Source organism: Diadema antillarum, unplaced genomic scaffold, assembly GCF_040938485.1.
Source record: "Diadema antillarum isolate AM-2024a unplaced genomic scaffold, OU_Dant_1.0 scf00000086, whole genome shotgun sequence".
Taxonomy (NCBI): domain Eukaryota; kingdom Metazoa; phylum Echinodermata; class Echinoidea; order Diadematoida; family Diadematidae; genus Diadema; species Diadema antillarum.
The window spans coordinates 1,439,712-1,460,454 of NW_027270975.1; the positions used below are offsets into that span (position 1 = coordinate 1,439,712).

Below are 20,743 nucleotides of genomic sequence, written 5' to 3' on the forward strand. Positions count from 1 at the left end.
AACAGGACTTTTAATGTTTTTTATTGTGTTTTTTTTTCGGGACACCAAATTTTTCTCTCGGGCCACCAAAAATTTGAAATTTAGGATTTTGGTGGCCCCATCGGGCCACCAAACAAAAAAGTTAGAGTCGAGCCATGATATAGGACAATGTATACATTCATGTTTTTAGTTCTGTTAACCTACAGACAAAACAGAAATGCCTCATTCACTTGAATGAGAATACAGAACTGCATTAGTGTAATACTTCTCACATGTAACCTAACTTCCCTCTGTTATTGCATTCACAAAACACTAATGACAATAACACAGTCTCTGGCTGTCAGCTAAAATGCATTTCATAGTGTGACTATCCTCATATGTGAGTATTAATGATCTGCAACAAGTACATGTGTGTAGTGTATATGTATTACACACTGTCTTGTCAACTGTAAAAAGTGGAAACTTTCGCGATGTTGAAATTTTCATGCATTTCGCACAACCAGAAACTAGCACGAAAACAAAAGCACGCAAATATTCTTACTTGCCATATTTTTCAGAAGTTGCTTTCTTGATTACGCAGAACTGAAAACACGCGAATCTCAACTGAGCTATGTGTTGATTCTCAGCCGAGCACGAAAAATTGCTTGCGTGAAAATATCCACTTTTACAGCATTGAATCCTTTTCATGCTGTTTTGTGTATTCTTTCCATTCAAGTTGCAAAAATGAATGGAATGAAATAAATGAGAAACTTTCCTCACCTAAGACTATTTCCATTCTCAATACTACCAGGATGCCAAGTCACCTCAGTGAAGGAAAACAAAATCACAATATCTCTCTCATATTTCCCATAGCTCATTCTTCCAATCAACACATAATTTTGCAAACAGCAAAAGCCTTTATTCATTGAAACAAAAGCAGATATCAAAAGAATTCACTGGCATTTAAAATGTAATTACTGCATAAGCTATATATGTAGCAAGTATGATTTTTCGCAAATCCGGACTTCCTGACAATTCTAAGAGAGGTTAAAATTTGCGATTGTAGAGTACATTAATAAGACGGAGAAATAGACATGTGCAAGTTGCATTCATGTCGGGATCACAGTTGATATTTTTGTGTGTTTTAAAATTCACAAATAGCATGCAACTTGAGAAATTCCCCCAAACAAAAACACTAAGAAATATATACTCCTTACCTAAGACAGCCTTGGCCTTTCCTGTGTAGAATGAGCTTGCTAACTTGAGGCACTCCTTGTATTTGCCACTCTTCAAGAGAACATCGAGGCGCTGTACATTTAAGCAGAAAAAAAGCAAGTGCAGAAGGCAGTATAAGATTGTAAATTTGTGACGGAATTTCAACATATTGTATATTTTATTCAAATTTATTCAGCTCTTCAGAAAAGAAAAGTTTGTTGTTTCTTCAAATTGATAAACATGCACTAGTCCAGAAAACTGATAAATTAAATTCATTCAAACACTTAAAAGAGTAGGCCTACATGATGCATATTCAGCTGGGCTAATCCATTTTTTTTTCTGAAGACATCTAAAACCTGTGATATGCAAAAAGAATACATAGTTGTGCACCTTATGGCTATTTAGATCTGCCCTGTTATGATGTGCAAACCTATGTAAGATTTGAAGGACCCACACAAGCAATTGTACTTTAAAGCAGGAAGACAACTTTGGTCTACACATTTCACACTTTAGCAGAAAGCATACCCAGACTCGAGTGAGATATACACTCAAATGTTCTTGACTAATCCTTCTTACCTGATGCCATGACCTGATGTTCATTACATGGATAGACTGAAATGAGAATAAAAACAGTATGAGATCTTGAAATCAGAGAAAAACACTGCAAAATGAAGAGACTGAAAAAAAAAGATTAAACAATTCTAAGATACAAATTTATCAGTACTGCAGAAGATAGAAACCAGCACTGTAACCATATAGTATTGTTTATGATAAGTCTTCCTTACTCTGACATTTAGCTAAACACAATGGCCCGTATTCTGCTAAAAACTTAGACCCGAGTTTAAACCCACGCCTGGGTCTAAAGTGGGTTTTTGGGGTTTAAACCTGAGTTTAAACCACCAGTTTAGACCCAGGTTTAAACCCAGGTTTAATTTGTATTCTACTAAGTCCAGCTGTGGTCTAAATTGGGTTTAAATTAAACCTACCCTGGAGGAGGTTTATTTCGAGTTTAAATCGAGTCTAACGATGACTGGTAAGGGTACCAGCACACGGATCAATGCCAATGGCACAAAACGAGTGGCTGGCTGGATACAGCAGCTAGCTTGCCGGCCACACGCGAGTACACACGAGATACGCCTACTACTACATACTAGATCTATAGTACTTGTAGCAAATTGTACACTTAGAAGAGACTCGAGATTTAAATTGTAGCAATACTACTAACAGCTACCTAGTACCAGCTGTACTAATACGTTAGTCTAGATAAGCTTTACGATGAAAATAACCTGAAGACTAGACCAAGAACTCAATGTATAGGACTAGAGGGTAGAGCCTGAGGTCGATTTGGCATAGTTTCTGTTAGATCGAGAACCTAGATCGATCGTAGGACTAACGTTAGGACTAGTTAGTATGAGTAGGGTCCTACTAACGTTAGTAGAACCTATTCAAATAGCTAGAGTACATTATTGTAACGTTAGGACTAACGTTAGATCTATTAAAAGTTAGGTTAGTGTGGTACGGTAGGTAAAATCTAACGTTACTTCTAATATCGAGACAGGGTTGATAGTAGATCTAGATCTATTTCTAAATTTTAGAATGGTTTCTATTTTTATTAACTGACAATCTTAAGAGAAAAGCTTTTATTCAATTTCCTACCTCAAAGTCCTGGTTTGATCAATTGCCAGTCCATTCCGAATTCACGATTCAATCGACATAAAAAGCCATGTCCCATCCAGCGCACACAGCAACCGCGCCGCCGGCCGGCACGGTGCGATGGATCTGCTGGTACTGAGCATTCAAAGCTAGCTAGCCAAAAATATGATAGCGCTACGCTATTAGACGCTTACCATGTATCCTGCGATGTGCGTCGCACACGTACACAAACTGTACAGTATAATCACAGTGCTTCATGAGTCGTCGCAAGCAAAAATACAGCATGCCCTTATTCGACATAAATACCCGTAAAAACTATTCAAAATCCAAGAAAGTCACGCTCATGTGGCTGATACACTGCCAATAATAAATTTAAGTGGATTTGTGGAGAGAAAAGTACTCAGAGAGGGAGAATTTCTTCTTCCATAGAGGGCACCATGGTGGCTTGACCCAAGACTATTTCGGGTTTAATTTAAACCCGAAATAGACTTGGGTTTAACTAAACCTCGCTAGCAGAATACAAAATTAAACCTCGGGTCTAGCTAAACCATAGGTGAGTCTAAAATGGGTTTAAACCTTGGTCTACAGTAGAATACGGGCCAATGAGAATTCTAAGTTTAGTTATATCAGTTCTAGAAACATAGAGTAAACTAACTCACACTGTACACACTTGTAAGGAGTATTATTTCATTTACATATTAGTTGAAAAACCACGTCATAATGTTATTTTAGACATTAGGTCTTGTCCATCCAGTAACCCTTACTCGTTAACTTCTCACCCTGCGAATGCACTCCAATACAAACCTTAAGAAGTAATCTATCACAAAAAGTCTTATCTGTAAATCAGAGCATTAATATTGGTATATAAACCTGGTATATGAGTTTGCATTGATAAACAAATAAAGACTTATTTGACTAACTTTACACATAAGCCTGATGTAAACATATATGTTGACAAGTACAGTGACGATACTCATCACCTTCTAAGATGTGAGAAAAAGGAGAGGACAATCATGCACTAACCTTTGTCCCCAGAATAATAAGCTGTCCCTTGTTAGTTGCTATAGACTGGTAACAAGCTCTTTCTCCAGCCAGCGCCTGTACAGAGAAGCAATGAACGATTAATAGCTTATCAGAAACAATATATAAGAAAATAGGTTCCATTTCATGTTGTGTCAGAAAACAAGCCATCGGTGACTCGGAGAGAGCCTGGAGATGGCAATATACAGGAGTACATCAGAGGTGTTAGTTTCTTTGTTGTACGTCATAGGCTGTTTTCAGTTTAAAATACAGCAAACTGCGAGAGTGTACCATGTCACAGAAAACTTGAAAACTGAATTTCAGTGTACCCAAAGAAAGGAAGATCTAGCTTGGCTTCCACTAATAGTGAGCAGCATCTTGCTGAATAAAAAGATAGTTGTTTCTACCTGCAGTGAATAGAAAGATTTTTTTATTTTGTAATACTCTAGAGAATCAATCAATACTAATTTGTTTTCTGACTCCTTCTAACTATTCTGATACAATACTGATTATACATTGTTAAAACAAAATACCAGAGAATCTTTTTCACTTTCTCTCGGGTACACAAAAAGTATTGTTGGGTGATAGGCAAACTCAATTGTTACAAAACCTTTGACTGGATTATAAATGAAAGCATTACATAGATATCCCCCAACTGAAATCTGTATCACCACCTTGCCTGGGATAACTCACTTTCTGCAATTGAGGTCTTCTCGCAAACTTCAAGAGGCATTGCAAACTGACAGCCCAGTCGATATCACACTCCTTTGAGCCAAGACTTTTTATGATCGCCAAGGCTTTGCTAACATGGCCCTCAAAGCAAGACTCTAAATTCTATCCTCACCAGGGTTTCCTAACATTGCCCCCCTCCCCCAGCAAAACTCGAGGTTGTACCCTCACCATGAATTCCTAACATTGCTCCCTAACAAAGCTCTAGATTGTACCCTCACCAAAGCTTTGCTAACGTTGCCCCCTGTAGCCAGACTCTTGAAGTGACTGCTGCCATACACCAGCTCCACATCACCTAGGTCAATGACCTCCAGTTCCTCTTCAGATTTGACATCAATGACATGTAACCTCTCAGTGGTATCCACAGTCACCAAGGTTTTTGCATTCATCCACTGAGAGAAGATCATGAGTCATCGACATCAACAGATGGTATATGAACACACACATAAAAAAGGACAAACGAAATACAAAATTTATCGAAATTACATTCATCTCTTTGCATACCTACGGTAACCCCTCATTTCAGATCTTTAAACTCCTCTATGCCAAATTTGCCTACTAACCATAAGTGTATAAGTGTTGTCTTATCCGCTGATATAAAACATTCATAGCTAGCACATGTCATATTCTGAAAGAATGTTCTAAGTGTTTCAAGGATAAAAGTATAATAAGAAAAGAGATAGATAAAGAATATATGATGGAAAAGCATAATTGATACAGTGAGATCTAGAGAGGTTATGAATGGTGGAAAGTTTCCATTATAAAAAGGAATATGTTTTAGCATTGTTCTCAAAGAACTTAATATTTTTTCATGTTTGGTTTCTAGAGAGTATTCCACAGTTTCACTGCTACCACTATAAAAGTTTGCCGTCTTTAAAATGTGATGATTGGGGGTTAGACAAGGAGACTTGGATCTGGAACAAAGGAGTTACTATTAACTGGTTGGTATTTCTCGGTGAGTTATTGGAGATATGCTGGCTGGGCAAAACCTTGAAAGCAGGAAAATGTTAATAAAAGAATCTTACATGTAAGTCAGCATTGCATTGCAAGCCAATTTAATTCACACAAGATTGGGGTAACTAATGAAATGCTTTCACATGAGAATACAGCCATATCCCTGAGTCACACAAATTGTTCTCTCACCTGCACATTAAGAAGACTGTAGGACAAAATGATGCTCTGAAGTGGAGCAAACTTCACTTTACTGCCATCATCTTGGTACAGCACCTTTAGGGATATCATTCAAAATAGGAGATATCACAAAATAGAACATAAAACATGTGAAGCTACAAGACTTGAAGTTTCAAAGCCTACAATACATCAGTTATTCAAACAAAATACATGTTCTGGTGTGTTCTGAATAATGGCATTGTAATGATAATGTAATACACCAGCGTTTTTTGTTTTGTTTGTTTGTGTGTGAGTGTGTGTGTGTTAGTTAATTTAAACCTGTACCTATCTCCAAGACAATAATGAACTTCTTCCAATGGGTAAAAAAGAAAACTGCATATTTATATAAAAATCTCAGCCATACTGTTTATCTAATTCTACTCTATCTAAGATCAACTAAAACATGGTATGGAGTGGCACTTTAATGGGTACTGTTCCAAATTCCTTAAATTCTTCACAAAATTTAAACAATTTAGATTGTAGAGCTGCCTCCTGGCTATGCACATTCTAAAACCTAAGAACTGCTAGACAAGACTTTGGAACCACTCTTAAATGGAGGACTTTGATTTGGCGCACATGCCATCATACAATCATGCACTAGTAAGTCCAAAGTCCCCTAATGTGCATGAAATATAGACCTTCACCTGTCACTACATTGAACACACTGCTATGCCTCATCAGCCCTACCTGATAGAAGTTGATGATATTTGTTCTGGCACAAGCCAGCACAGGGTCAACAACCTTTGCTGTGTCTGTGACCTGAATGATGACAAACTGCCAGGCAAGAAGGGGCAGAGTTGAAGGGTCACCCTGGAAAAAAAAAGCATACACTGATTAAAGCCAATTTGAACTAGCATGAGAAAATTAGAAATGAGAAATGGAATCATGTTATGTCCCTTTCATAATTGATATTTGGGTTTGAAATGCACTTCATGGGTATGACATTAGATGAGAAATAGTGCATTAAATCCTTGTATGTCTGTCACAGGCAACAAGGAATTCTTTTCACAGAATGGGTCTGCACTCAATACATTTTTTTTTTGTCCAGAAAAAATGACTAGACATAACTCTTAATTGGTTTACATGAGAGGAAGAGGAAACAATATTTCCACAATTGATTTACCAACAATTCAAACCAAAAACTGGCATTTTAGCTCTAATTATACTAAAAAACTTTATTATGTGATAAGAAATACATAAGAAATATCAATCATTTCTATATTCTATTCTGGGTGGTAATGTGAATTCACTGAGGTCATCCGTGTTTTGTCATTTTGTGGTAAAAGTATCATGGAATATTCACTATGTCATTACAGATGGTTGACTGGATTCAAAATGCCAGGAGCCTGCACCAACAGCTGGCTTCCTGAAAGAATTAATTTGTTTCATAGTAAGGTATAGGTTTGTGGGACTTACCCTGAGCTGTTTGGTGAACATGACAGTTAGTCTTGGCCTCAGACCCACGATGAATACCTTCATTATTATGAACAGAACACATTTCATCAGCATGATTTAAATCATCAGAGAAATTTGATTACGTTAGACATGCATTATGTTGTTTGTTACCAATATGCATTATTCATCTTATACTTCAATAAAAAAAACAATGAAGTCATCTACTACACCTTTACCATTCTCACGGCCTTTTTTTCTCTTTTCTTTTTTGTCTTATGAGATATTCTTTTTAATGCAATCTTTGCAATATCACTACAAAATGCAAAATCCACCCATTTTGATGAATATCTGTCACAGACCATGACTTGTGACTTCCAAGACTCATCCTACTGTGTGGCTCATGTTAGCAATTGACAAAAAAAAATATATAAATAAAAATAAAAACTATTTTAATTAAAGAGTATCTACTCTTTTGTGACAAGTTTAACTGGTGATTTCTAATGACTAAAAGTCTTTATGATTTAATCATCTTTAATACTTGTCTAGATATTAGATATCTAAGATGGTGTAATCCTAATGCACACAGCCCCTTTCCCATTCACACTGACAATGAACACTGCATTGAGCTCTATGGGCAAAGGTGATTTTATGCAGCACAGGCATATGTGCAACATACACTATGTTGAACTGAATTTTAATGTCACTTCCAATGTTGTTACAACTCTTGGTATGGCATGTTCTAACTTATGAAGTGTCTAGTTGCTTTGGCCAAACCAATGAACATTTTAGAACAAAAATAGACCTTAGCAGCTGCACCTACCCAACAGAGTGAAACACACTGGCTGCGTATGTATTCATGTAAACTGCAGAAGGTGTGAAAGTATTCTCACAACTGAAGTAAAACTTTGATGCAAATGTTGGAATGACACATAAGCTTTGGACATAGACAAAACCAGTTTCAAAGATATACTTACATCATAGCATGAAACAAAGTAAAACAAAGAAGAAGATAGCCAAAAGACAAAGATAGTACTTAATGTCACAATTGCCCCATTCATCACAGGTTAATTCATAAAATCTATGGTTTGAATTATGTCTATGGACTAAAACAGTTTCTTTTTGTTTCCCCAATAGACATCAAGATTTCAAAAACTTGTGTTGACATGTATGTTGTTGTTTGACATCATTGTTGAATACAGTACTGTATTAAAGACATCATGTAAAACATGGTAAGGATATTTTACATTCCATACCTTGGACAGTGTTGCCATGGCGAGGAGAGAGAAATCTTTCAGTGGATGACTTGTGATGGTGGTATCCATCCTCAGGGGAGCCAGAGTACACACCTCGCCTCGACTGAAAATAAAGACATTCCGTTACTCAAGTACATACCAAAAGAAGTGGCCCAAAATTCAAAACTTTCCTCACTCACCATGGAGTGCAAAAAAAAAAAACAACAACAACACTCTGAGACAAGTTTTAAGTGCACCATGTCAACAACAGACCTCATACAAACATTCATTGAGTATTGATATCACTGCACAGTATATTGTAATAAAATACAGATACAGCTTGAATTAGATTTCACTTCTGATACTCAAAACAAGAGAAAATAATGCCAATCTTTAGGCCCTTGTCATGGTAGAGATTGTAAAATACTGGCATTGAAAAATTATTAAATTCTGCAGAAAGTGCTTAAATGTATAATCATTTGATTGTGAACTTACCTCCCAGAAAATAAACATCTTGACTCACAGGTGCGCATTCCCATTACTCGTCTTTAAAAAGACAAACAGACAAAGCAACAAAAAATTAATGACATATACCATCAACAATCACTTTGGAGGTAGGTATTTATGGAAACATGACACCAAGAAGAGTAAGTAGAAAGGAAAACAAGGCAAATATCAAAGTGTATCACATTGGTGTGTATGGAATTAAGTTCATGAAAGATTGGCAGAAGGAATAGATTATATCTATGAATATACATGCACCATACTGCCTTACAGGGTAAGGCAGAGTAAGAAAGACCAAAGTAAATCAACCCATCAATGGAATTGGTCTAATATACTTAAAAGTCTTTTGAAATACATAACAATATTCTTGCTTTAATGTAGCTAGGTCAAAAAGATAATGAAATCTTAACACTGCTGTTAATTTATTCCTTAAAAGAGAGAAAAGAGAGAATACTGCAGTCTTATTTGAGCACCTGCCATCAAAGTGCACTGACATCTTTCCATCAAATTTTGGTTCAATCTCAGCATGTCTCTTGGCATTTAAAAGACGACTAAAAAGAAATACACAAATCTCAACATATCATTCTTGGAACAAACAAGCTCCACCATGGACTAAATATGCCGATTAGAAATCAGCAAAAAGAAAAGAAATGGTAGATTGACACCTCTCTAAGACACTGGTACACAGAATTCAGACTAAACTCACTTCATGCTGAGCTCAAAGACAGAACCACCAGAATCACTGCATATTGCCAAGGTGGGATCATCTGTAAACTGGGAGAGAATAATGAATTTCACTTTAATAATCACCTTGTGAACTTGCAATCTTATATAGTTCAAAGGGCCCTGATCATATAACATCGTAAAACATCACCGACCAATGACACTCTCCATCTTCTCTCACTTCTAGTGTGAATACAATGCATATCAAAATGTCTTGGTAATGTCTGCACTCATAATCAAATCAACTGGAAGGAAAATTGCACTAGTCAATATTCAAGAAAATACATGTACCCTGAAGTCTATCTCTTGAGAAATTAGGTAATAATAATAGAAATTGACATATAACTGTTTCCCAACTTCAACAAATGATAGAAATCCCTGAAGTTAATTAGGAAACTGTTTATTTAGACACAATATATCCTAGATTAAATCATCAGCTCAGTGCATAAAATACAAGAAGCACAAAAGGAAGATCATACTAGCAGTATAAAAGCAATCTTCCTGCATCATAAACCTTATATACAGTGAGCAAAGGAGGTCATCTTACCTGAATGTGAAGCACAGCAGAGCCAGGTGGGTGGGCATCAGTAATGGTTCTTAGCAGCTTGCCTGATGTTAGATCCCACATGGTCATCTGAAGGGGTGATAGCATCAAAATCTACATCATATCCCGCTTCACTGTCTTTTACAGAAGGTTTTATTACCAGAATCTAAACTTACGCATCATCCACATGCAGTTGTAGATCGTGTTTTGTCTTTAAAATGTGTATTCACTGTTTACTGAATACTGGTGAGGCTTTGAAAAGCCTTTAGTATGGTCCTCTATATCACTGTTTCCTTCTTTGGTTTAATTTCAATCAAACACCTCAGTACTCAGCGGAATGTTCGATATCAGTTGCGTAATTTAAGTTTCATAAGGAAATATTTGTCTAAATCTGCAGCTGAGATACTTATTCATGCTTTGATTTCTTCTCGGTTGGATTTTTCGAATTCATTGTTGTGTAATCTTTCAAAAAAAGATGTCACAAAACTTCAACGGTTGCAAAATTCTGCTGCCCGATTGTTAACTTTTACTAATAAGTTTGATTCCATGTCACCAGTTCTCCGTTCCTTACATTGGTTACCTGTAGAAAAAAGGATTATTTTCAAGATTCTGTTATTAGTACATCATTCAGTTCATTCTTTTTCCCCAACATACATAAGTAATTCTGTTCAAAAATACAATCTGATACAAAGGCTACGTTCATCATCAGATGCATTCTTACTCCAAACACCCAGAGTAAAACATGGGTATGGTGATCGTGCTTTTTCCGTTATGGGACCAAAATTGTGGAATCAGTTACCTCTTCAGTTAAGGGAACTGTCATCTACAGAGTCATTCAAATCCAAACTTAAAACTTATCTGTTCCTTTCATACTCAGGACTGTAATTGCTGTATGTCATTTTGATTGGATCAATATCGTATTTTTAATTGGTATATGTTGTATTCTTTATTTGGTATATATTTGTTTTTGTTTACCATTTTTTTATTTGTTGAAATGTTTGAATATGTATATGCATGTAAATACATGATATCTTTTCATTTTTGAAGCGCCATGAGCACTGAAAAGTGGACCTGTGCGCTATACAAGTAGCCACTATTATTATTATTATTGTTATTATTACTCTCAAAAGAGAAAATCAGAAATCACTCTCACTTATTACCATCATACGAATGGGTGCCATTGCATATCTATTAGAATCTTGAATCTTGAATCTGGAAGTCTTTAATCGGAGGTGGAAATAAATCATGACGACTACGTATGACATGGTACGAACAGCACCTGCATTTATTCCATCCACCAATATATAAGAAATGACACTTGTTTTTATCCCAGACATCAATCAGTGGCCTGAGATAACTGGTTTATGGGATTACCAATGAGAGATGAGGGCAGTCTACATACCTGTCCCTTGGCAAAGCCAGCAAGCAGCCTGGTACAGTCATTGTTGATACTGAGTGCAGACACTGCTCCATACTGAGCCCCAACGGCTGTACTTCCAAGACACCATCTCAACACCTGTTTGGGGTCTACATGGTAGACAGGCAAACATTTTTTTGCCTTACTCTTTACAAAATAACATTTCCACTATACAGACACACATGGGAATTGTGAATATCAGAAATCTAGCTATGAATGCTGATAAACTTGTACATGACACATATTAGTCTTCACATGACATAGGTATATAGGGTACTGATGTTTACATAGATATTGGTTTGAAGTATAATATTATAAACTTTGGGTACAGTGTTCTCTTACATCCGATAATGATGGACCATACTCGAAAGCATTCATCAATAATGGCAAATCAAACAAATACTCTGCATTAATCTATACTTCTACATGTAAATAGGCAATGTTTCAATAAATTATTTTTCTGAAGGCATAAAATGCTCTAAAAATTTGCAACAATCAAAAGACATACAATTTGCTCATAATAATACTTATGAACTTTTCCGATTTGACTAATTGAGCAATACCTTGTAACAGTTTCTTTAGCAAGAGGTCAAAAAGACTTTACATCAGAAATGTGTACCTGTACAAATGCTAACTTTCAAAAGAGCTGGTAAATCTTTAAAAAAAAGCAACATTTCAATTAAGACAATCTCTTTTTTTAGGTATCTTGTATCTGGGATAAGGGACTAAAGACTATAATCAGGAGAACCATTAGAGCTAGTACAGACAGGTCAGTGTAAGATGATTTCTTTTGCTTACTTTGAGATCTCACATTTATGTCTAAACTTACCAAACACCAAAATGAGGCCATGTGAGCTGCCTACAGCAATTTGTATAGAGATTGCTATGGCTGTTGGCTTTCCTGCATCCACGCGGTCCTGAAGTGACAAAAGAAAGATGTCAAGAGCATAAACTATATCTTCTTTTGTTTTAATTGTCTAAAATACAGCCAGTAAATTTCATATCACTGTTTCTGAAATGAGTATTCTGACTCTGAGATGCTATTGCCTTACAACCCTACTTAACTCCCTACAAATGTTAGTACACCAATGCAGCACAGAATCGCAATCCTGCCACTGAAAGCATTTTTTTTTCAATTCCTCCTACTATAATGAGCCTACAATACTCAAATAGCATACTGTCACCCCTTTTGTGAGTGAGATAAAATCAACTTTATTTGGATGAATGATGAAGTTTGGTATTACATTAGCAAGAATGAACTTCTAGCTTTAACAAGTTCAAATATGGAACATGGCTGTAATCAGAGGCATCTATCAGTACCCTTATACAAAAGAGCTTTTTTAAAATGAAGAGATAAAGTAAATGTGACATTTCACAGTTTGGATTTTTTTCATACAGCAAAACACCAATCCAGCAAATATGGAAACATAAAAACATTTTATTTACTTTGTTCTGTCCTCACAAATTTATACTAATATTGGTGATATGTCAGCAGTCTGTAAATTGGAAAAAAAAAATCCCTCTTACTTGACACAACATAATGTCAATGACATGGAAGAATGCTCACCTTCACAGTAGATGGTGGTTTGTGACCATGCATAGGCAATTATACTTTGTTTACCTTATGACTTCTGCCATTTCTCTTCAACAGCCTTTAAACACCTTTTGATAAGGACTACTATCTTTAAGTCAGGCAAAGCTTCACGTGTTATGAATATCTCTTTAAAAATTTATAAAAAAAGAAGTGTTCAATATCACAGAGTTACCAATTTCCTTATTGTGTTATCAGTGCCACACAGCTAAATCTAGAGTTGCATCAAAGTGCTGATTTGTAGCATTATCATATATGAACTCAAGACCAAGTTATCAACGTACACTTGTAAGTCTGCTACTCATGTTTTTCTTGTCAATAAATTGTCTAGTAAATGGCACTGTCCTCCTCCTTTCAGTCCTACCAAGACAGTCATCCCCAATCCCAACCCTCCCCCCCCAAAAAAAAAATAAATAAATAAATAAATAAAAAGGTATATTTGCAAACTATGTGACTCACAGCAGCAGAAGACACCTGGGAAGCTATCCCACGCAGCAAGACATGTCTCAGAATGGACCCATGCTCTTCATACTGAATGTTTTTACGCCTGCAGGAAGATAAGCAAGACTCAGGATGACATAAATGAGCCATGACAGAGGGACTTTGAATTGTGCTCTCCATTACAATTTTAGTAAATAAGCTGAAGTACCACAAATATTTCATAATGTTGAGGTATTTTAATTACATGAAATACAGGCACATCGTAAGCAGACATTCATATTAACCTTGAAATATCTTGGCAATTCTTTTTTCGGTCCTTCTTGGCACTATTTAACATTGAAGAGGTCACAATAACCACTATTACTTCCTCTTGTCTTTACACTTTTGCATACTTGTACTTGTCCGCCATGTATGTTTGAAGAATGATTAATCAGATTCATCAAGAATTTATTAATGTCTCAGTCAATGATAAGGTAAATAGGAAAATGTAAATGTTTTCTAAGATTTTCTTAACAAAGATTTTAAAACAGGTTCCAATGAAAAAAAAAAAAGTTTTGTATTAACATGTGACTGTCTAAAATAATTCAATTTAAGAAATGGATTTAAGAGTTGAGTGCCTTTGAGTGAAATGGATAAACACATACTGCTGCGTAGTTGGTGACTTGTCAGGAGTTACTGGAATGTCGTGGATAGACACATTGTCACTGCTGTTTTCAGCTCCAACAGAGAAGAGGCTCAGAGAGTGATTATCTGGTTCAAAGGAGTCTTCAGGCTGTTGTCAAGAATGGAATCAAATCAAGTCACCAAAGTTTGTTAACATCTTTAGTGACTTCAATTTTTCCTAAACTTGTTGGTGCACAATGCTTGAAAAAACAAACACCTACTGTATACACTGAAGTCCATCAGGGCAACATTTCATGAAAGTTGTCAGCCCTGACAAGTTGTCAGTCTCTGACAATGTCAGGATTGGCTGAGAAGCTCTGGTCACTGACTGTTACTATGGTAATTGTCAGAGGCTGACAACTTGTCAGGGCTGACAGTTTTCATGAAACAGTGCCCATAGTATATTTTATCATATTATCAGAAACACATATTCTATGTCACTAATGCATCAATAAAGTGTAGATGCACAACAATGGTAATCACTCTTTGTCCCTTCTCTAATCAGGTAACAGTGGATAGTACATGTATTGATATCACAAATATTTCTCAAATTGTATCTAAATCATGTGTTAAACACATGTATAAATTTGGTGAATCACATTATAGTATCTCAATGACAGCTAATTTGTCATACACCTACCTAAATGCAACTACAATAATCATTAATTATCATTATCATAATCATTACCACCACCATCATTATCATCATCATCACTTTGGATTTTCATTATTCACCTGGTGGTTGTGAGACAACGTAAATATAATGCAGGCATAGTTCAACATGCCTGTAACAACCACTCAACGGAAACACATACTGGTAATGTGGATGTTGTAGACATGTTCAATGCGGTAGCTATTGTGAAAGATGTCATGCCGACAAAATCATGCCAAAAAAACATGCTAAAATATATATATATATATACCTATATATATGTATACCTATATATTGGTGTCTTGTATATATGTATATATATACAAGACATACTGTATACTGTATACCTATATATATATGTATATACCTATATATATGTATACAGTAGGTGTTTGTTTTTTAAATCAGCTCCTGGTCGGACGGAGTTTTGAAATCCGTCCGACCAGGAGCAGACGTATAACCTTGTGTGTATGTTCTGCTTCAGAAACGGATTTTTAATCTAACATCACATCGCATCCTGGTCGCTGATGAAGAATGCGATGACTAACCTGTTTGGTGCCTTGTTTCTAAAACATGCGCTTAATTTCCTCGCCAGGATAAAGCGTTTTAATGCCATTTTAGGTTTTAATCTCATATATATATATATATATATATATACACACTGTATATAAAATGGCTGGAAGTACATACCTCATTAAGAATGCTCTCCAGGCTTGGTGTGGAGTCAACTTCTGGAATATCAAACTCACTATCATCAATCTGTCCAACAAAGAAAATAATTATCACATTCATGATATACTTACACATGTTTCACTGAATAACAAAGAATATAAAAAGGACAATAACGATGACAATGATAATAACAATAATAATATTCATAACAATTATACTACAGATAAAACATATCAACTCGGGTAAAGGAAAATGCACCGATGTGAGTGAAACATATCTCTCCTCATTTCACTTCTTTAAGAATGTGTGACAATTGGGGGAAAGAGTTGACACTGTGAAGTATATGAGCTCTATTATGAAAGTTGTATAAAAACAAAGCTGGTAACATCATCATGTCATATCAGTTCATCTATAATTGTTGTGTTAATTATCAATATGAGTGTGCATTAGAAGAATTTAACACAGGACACTAAAAACACAAGCCTCCACTGGCTCAAAGACTCAAACATTTTATATAGAGGTTCAAACAAGTGTAAATCTATTTGGATGGGATATTCTTATTTAAGTTGTTTCATACATAGAAAGAGAAAAATTATACAATTGACATCACAATGAAAAGGGTACAAGCTCAGTGAGGTTTTATCCGTAAATTTTGTAACTAAAGGATGAGTCTATGCTCTTTATGATCAGCAGAAAAACATACAACAATATGTGAACTAAACATAGTACTGTAGGCTACAGAGGTACATGTATACTCTACCGACTTTCAAAGCACAATGTTCTAATACTTCTTTGAATTTACCTGTTATGTCTTTTAAATTTGGAAATATAGTAAACACAGTAAAGGTATCATCAGAGGAATCAAGTAAAGGAAAGGTATCTCCTGATAAAGTGATAATGTCTGTCAGATATAACCAGTTTCATTCTAAGATTCATAAAAGAGCAGAAAGATTTCACATCCCATGAAATTTGATGAATTTATTGAAGTCTAATCTTACATTGACATCATTCAGTGTGTAGTCAAGGATGTCTGTTGCAGCTACAGCTGCCTCAACTTCATCCCCAGACTCTGCCATGGTGTAGCTCAGGACACACTGGTGGTAGACGTGCCTTCTCCTGAAACAAATATATATTCACTCTGTCTTGCACTAACTGAAAGCTGTAATCCTTCAAATACATGTATTGATATAGAAATTCGTGTTAAATTTAAGCAGTCAGATGCAATGAGATATCTCAGTGAGAATAGATCTATCACAATGACACTCTACCACAGCTTGAGTGAAATTCTCTTAGAATTATTTGAATGACTAGAAGCAGTGAAAGAAACAATGTGAACACATGTATGAAATGTTACGACCAAAATAGAGATCTGCATAATGCAGTATAGTTTCCTGTTGTCTTGTTCTCAAAAATTTCGTGACTCAACTGATATTTGTGAAATTAATAAGTGGCAAAAAATATTCCCTTTATGTATATCATAGCAAAGATGGGAAATCACTATCTTACTTTCTCTCTTGCAAAGTGATAATATTCACCTTTCCTTCTATCCAAGGGATTCCTGATTGCGAATCTAAAAACTCAAGAAATTGTCTAACAAGTTCCCAAGAAATATCACACCCTTGAAATATTAGGCCCTACTGTTGTATTACATCTACATACATGTGTGAGACAGTTATACGGAAATGAGGAAAATGGGGAAAAGTCTGAGTGCAATCATAACAGCATGCTGTGAGCTACTGTAATTGGTAAAGCGTTTGATTCTTTTCAGTCTGTAGCTCTGTGCTCTCTAAAGCAGCAGCAGCTAGATGAAGTTTCTTTTGAAATCTCACAACTTTTGAATGAATCTGTTGAAATTGTACCAAAGATAAAATCAATATCCTTCAATACAAAACCCAACAGAACTCTTTAAATCCAAGCAGTTCAGTTGCCACCAGGAAAGTGCTCAGTTAGAACATCTTCTTGGACCATGGAACCGGATGTGTGTGTGTGTGTGTGTGTGTGGGTGGGGGGGGGGGGGGGAATGATTGACCCTTGACCCCAATCAGCCCTCAGTTCCCCCTCCCTCCCCCCCCCCCCCAAAAAAAAAAAAGAAAATGTTTTGCTGCCCCCTGCTCTTGACTTCAGAAGAATGGCATATCACTCAGCTGTTGATTGGGTTCATGTTAGAATTTTACTCGCAAATTGTTTCAGATGTACAATGTACATCCTTCCAAGTCTGCACTAATGGGACATGTAACACTCATAAAGCATGTTGCCCATGATTCAACCATTTCCATGAATAGACCACTCTTACAAATATAAAGGTAAGTGCATTCTCTCAAAGTTCACGAATAAAAAATGATGCAAATCAAGTGTGAAATTCAAACTATGCAACTACCTCCACACGTGTTCCGAAGACCACAACAATGGGTCACATCGCCACACCTCCGAAATCATTGTCGCGACCCTCCCAAGGTCAGCTCGCATTTATAAGCAGTTCAAGGTTATGTTAACGGGTAAGTAAAATTGCATAGCAACAAGTATAGACTTGTATCATTCCAAGTTTTGGAGTTACTAGTCCATTTATCTGCATTGAATGTGTACAGCATATACACCTACAGCCACGGTGGCAGCAGTTTCTGAGATAATTTGTGCATTTATGTGCTATTTATATTTGCATGCTACTCGTGCCAGGATTTGCGTCGGCCGCAACGTATGCGTGTTGAATCTGTGTGTAGTGAACGCAAATCTCTCGCACAGAGTGGAGTATATCGAGTACTGTGTTCTCATAGTGCAATGTATACAGCATGTATACGAAGCATGGGCATATGTGGTCGAACGATGCGTGCAGGCGTTCAAACAATGGGCGCAGCGCAGGCTTTCAAATCATGCTCACTTAATTTAAGCGGTCAGAAAATGGGCAACTTGCTTTACATCCACGCCACAGTAATCACTGGTACATTGTAATAGGACTCTTCCCACACTTAGCCCGACCAGACACCTTGCAAAGCGCGGTGACACTGTACTTGTGTACAGCAACAGGGCCGTGTATAGTCAACCCACATTCTCATTTCACTACTCATGTCATTATCCCAGGCATTGTGACTACACAGGTGTATTTATCCCAGTTTTAATACAGACGTTAGGATTGATGGTGTTGTTGAATGTTGTAGAAACATACTCTATAAATCTTTTCGAACTGCCGGATTCTGTCACTGAACGAGTAGATAGAGTCTACACACCATAGATGAAGGGTGCCGTATGATGTATATCTTAACTCGCAACTTCACAAAAATTTGTCCTGACAATACTAGTAAGTAGTATAGTCAGGTGCCCGCACCTCGTCAGGGGCCCTTATACCATCACCCCACTTAAAATTGTTACGAGCACACTGTTCAAAGATCTATGCCTGGGACTGTGTTCAGTACGCTTCAAACGTGGCAGGGTTACCACAACCAAGCAAACTCTGGTGAAAAATGAACGGTTTTCTGTGAAAATCTTTTAATTTATAGACAATTTCTACTAGGAATACGTGTTAAATTATATAGGAAGTGTATACAACCAAACGCGTGTGGACATGTGTGTACTTTTGCACACACGGGGGGCTGCTTTATTGCATAGCTGGAAACACGAAGGTTAATCTAGAAGGTAGGCTCATCGCGTGTTGAAGTGGCCACACACAGCGTGTTCCCCGCTACGCAATGGAGCTTCTCCGTGTGTGTGGTATGTACACACGCGTCCACGAGTGTGGCTGTATCCGGCGACTCTGGCAATGGCTACAGCCACACTCGTGTGGCTGGATGGTAAAGACACACGCGTGTGGTTGTTGTACACTGCCTATCATCACGGTCACCCGCACGCATCTTTTACGTGCTTGTCTACGGGAGCATCACGGTCACCCACACACGTCTTTTGCGTGCTTTGTCTATGGGAGTAAGGGTGATGAGTTGCGGGCCCCTTCCTAACCGCACAACTATTTCGCATCGGTCGCGTCTGAGGACGATACCGATAGCTGCAAATTTCCGGTATCGATCAGTGAACATGAACTTGTGCAAGTTGTGGTTCTATTGGAATCTTCAGCATTTTTCCTGTATGCGAGTGGGATTTCATAGAATTTCAGTGACGAAATGTGATTCAAACATGCACAAACATTAACTACGACGAGGTGCGGGTTACTCAACTAGAATTTCCAGACTAGACTACTGTATACAATACATTCCATCAACGTTTGTGCAGTGAGAATTTGCGTGTGTGCATTGACTTACACCATTTTATATTAGCGGGACTAAATATTTAAACAGTCTTCATCTGTTAGTTTCTGTAAAGGTAATCTAAGCCAATTCTACATCATTACATCACAGCGCTGAGTAAGCAGACAATTGTTCATAACGGATCGCTATAGTTGACTTTTATTGTCTACATCCATACTCACTATTTCACTATGGCCGACTCCGTATTCCGGGCTCCGTACCCACCCACATCACGGTCTTGCTCATTCGTTCGATGTGGATGATGTGTTGATCTGATTCGAGACTGCTGCTGGATATAAACGTACATGCATTGTGTTAGTCTACATTCTAGACTGTATTTGTTAATGTGTTTACGCCTACTAAATACCTGCGTCGTACACTCACTGGAAGAGTGTCTAGACGTTCTACTACAATGACGTGCGTTTTGTTATGTAGAGGAGCATATCTCATCAACCATAGCCAACTGCATATCTATTTCTTTCTTCTTCTTTTCTTTTTTTCAAATTTAAATCAAACATGATGCACAGTGTGATTGTGTTTCATTTGGGTCTGTTTTATATTGTGTTGTTAGTTTACCGTTTGTCTTGTCTGATTTCTGTTGTTACTTTTTGATCTCTTTTGCTCCAATCATTGAGGTGGGGAAGAAATGTGTACAATATTCCTGCACTGATATTACTGCTGCTTATTATAATGATTTAGAATTATATAATTGGATCGGGGAGATGAAAAGGCAACCACATTCCTGGTTGGAAGACAGTTGTTCTACTTTTTCTACAATGATGTGCATTTTGTTTTGTATGTAGCCTTATATATGTATATATATATATATATATATATATATATATATATATATATATATATATATATATATATATTTTGTTTTGTTTGTATGTATGTATATATTGTACATAGTTTTCAGGCTGAAATTTTCAGTC

The 20,743-nt window shown here is 36.7% G+C and overlaps 1 protein-coding gene across 1 annotated transcript in view; it reads right to left on the reverse strand.

Moving 5' to 3' along the window:
• Positions 1-20,065, reverse strand: part of LOC139717981 (vacuolar protein sorting-associated protein 8 homolog) — a 39,304-nt gene extending 19,239 nt beyond the window's left edge. Inside the window, exons 1-18 of the mRNA XM_071629466.1 lie at positions 19,991-20,065; positions 16,578-16,695; positions 15,598-15,666; positions 14,237-14,364; positions 13,611-13,698; positions 12,390-12,477; positions 11,546-11,670; positions 10,147-10,233; positions 9,583-9,650; positions 8,868-8,918; positions 8,394-8,496; positions 7,162-7,218; positions 6,433-6,555; positions 5,719-5,802; positions 4,797-4,967; positions 3,850-3,924; positions 1,750-1,785; positions 1,176-1,266 (exon numbers count right to left, since the gene is read on the reverse strand). Coding sequence (XP_071485567.1) covers positions 1,176-1,266; positions 1,750-1,785; positions 3,850-3,924; positions 4,797-4,967; positions 5,719-5,802; positions 6,433-6,555; positions 7,162-7,218; positions 8,394-8,496; positions 8,868-8,918; positions 9,583-9,650; positions 10,147-10,233; positions 11,546-11,670; positions 12,390-12,477; positions 13,611-13,698; positions 14,237-14,364; positions 15,598-15,666; positions 16,578-16,655 — 1,522 coding nt within the window. The 5' untranslated portion in view covers positions 16,656-16,695; positions 19,991-20,065. The remainder of the gene's footprint in view (positions 1-1,175; positions 1,267-1,749; positions 1,786-3,849; positions 3,925-4,796; positions 4,968-5,718; positions 5,803-6,432; positions 6,556-7,161; positions 7,219-8,393; positions 8,497-8,867; positions 8,919-9,582; positions 9,651-10,146; positions 10,234-11,545; positions 11,671-12,389; positions 12,478-13,610; positions 13,699-14,236; positions 14,365-15,597; positions 15,667-16,577; positions 16,696-19,990) is intronic.
• Between the last annotated feature and the right edge of the window lie 678 nt (positions 20,066-20,743).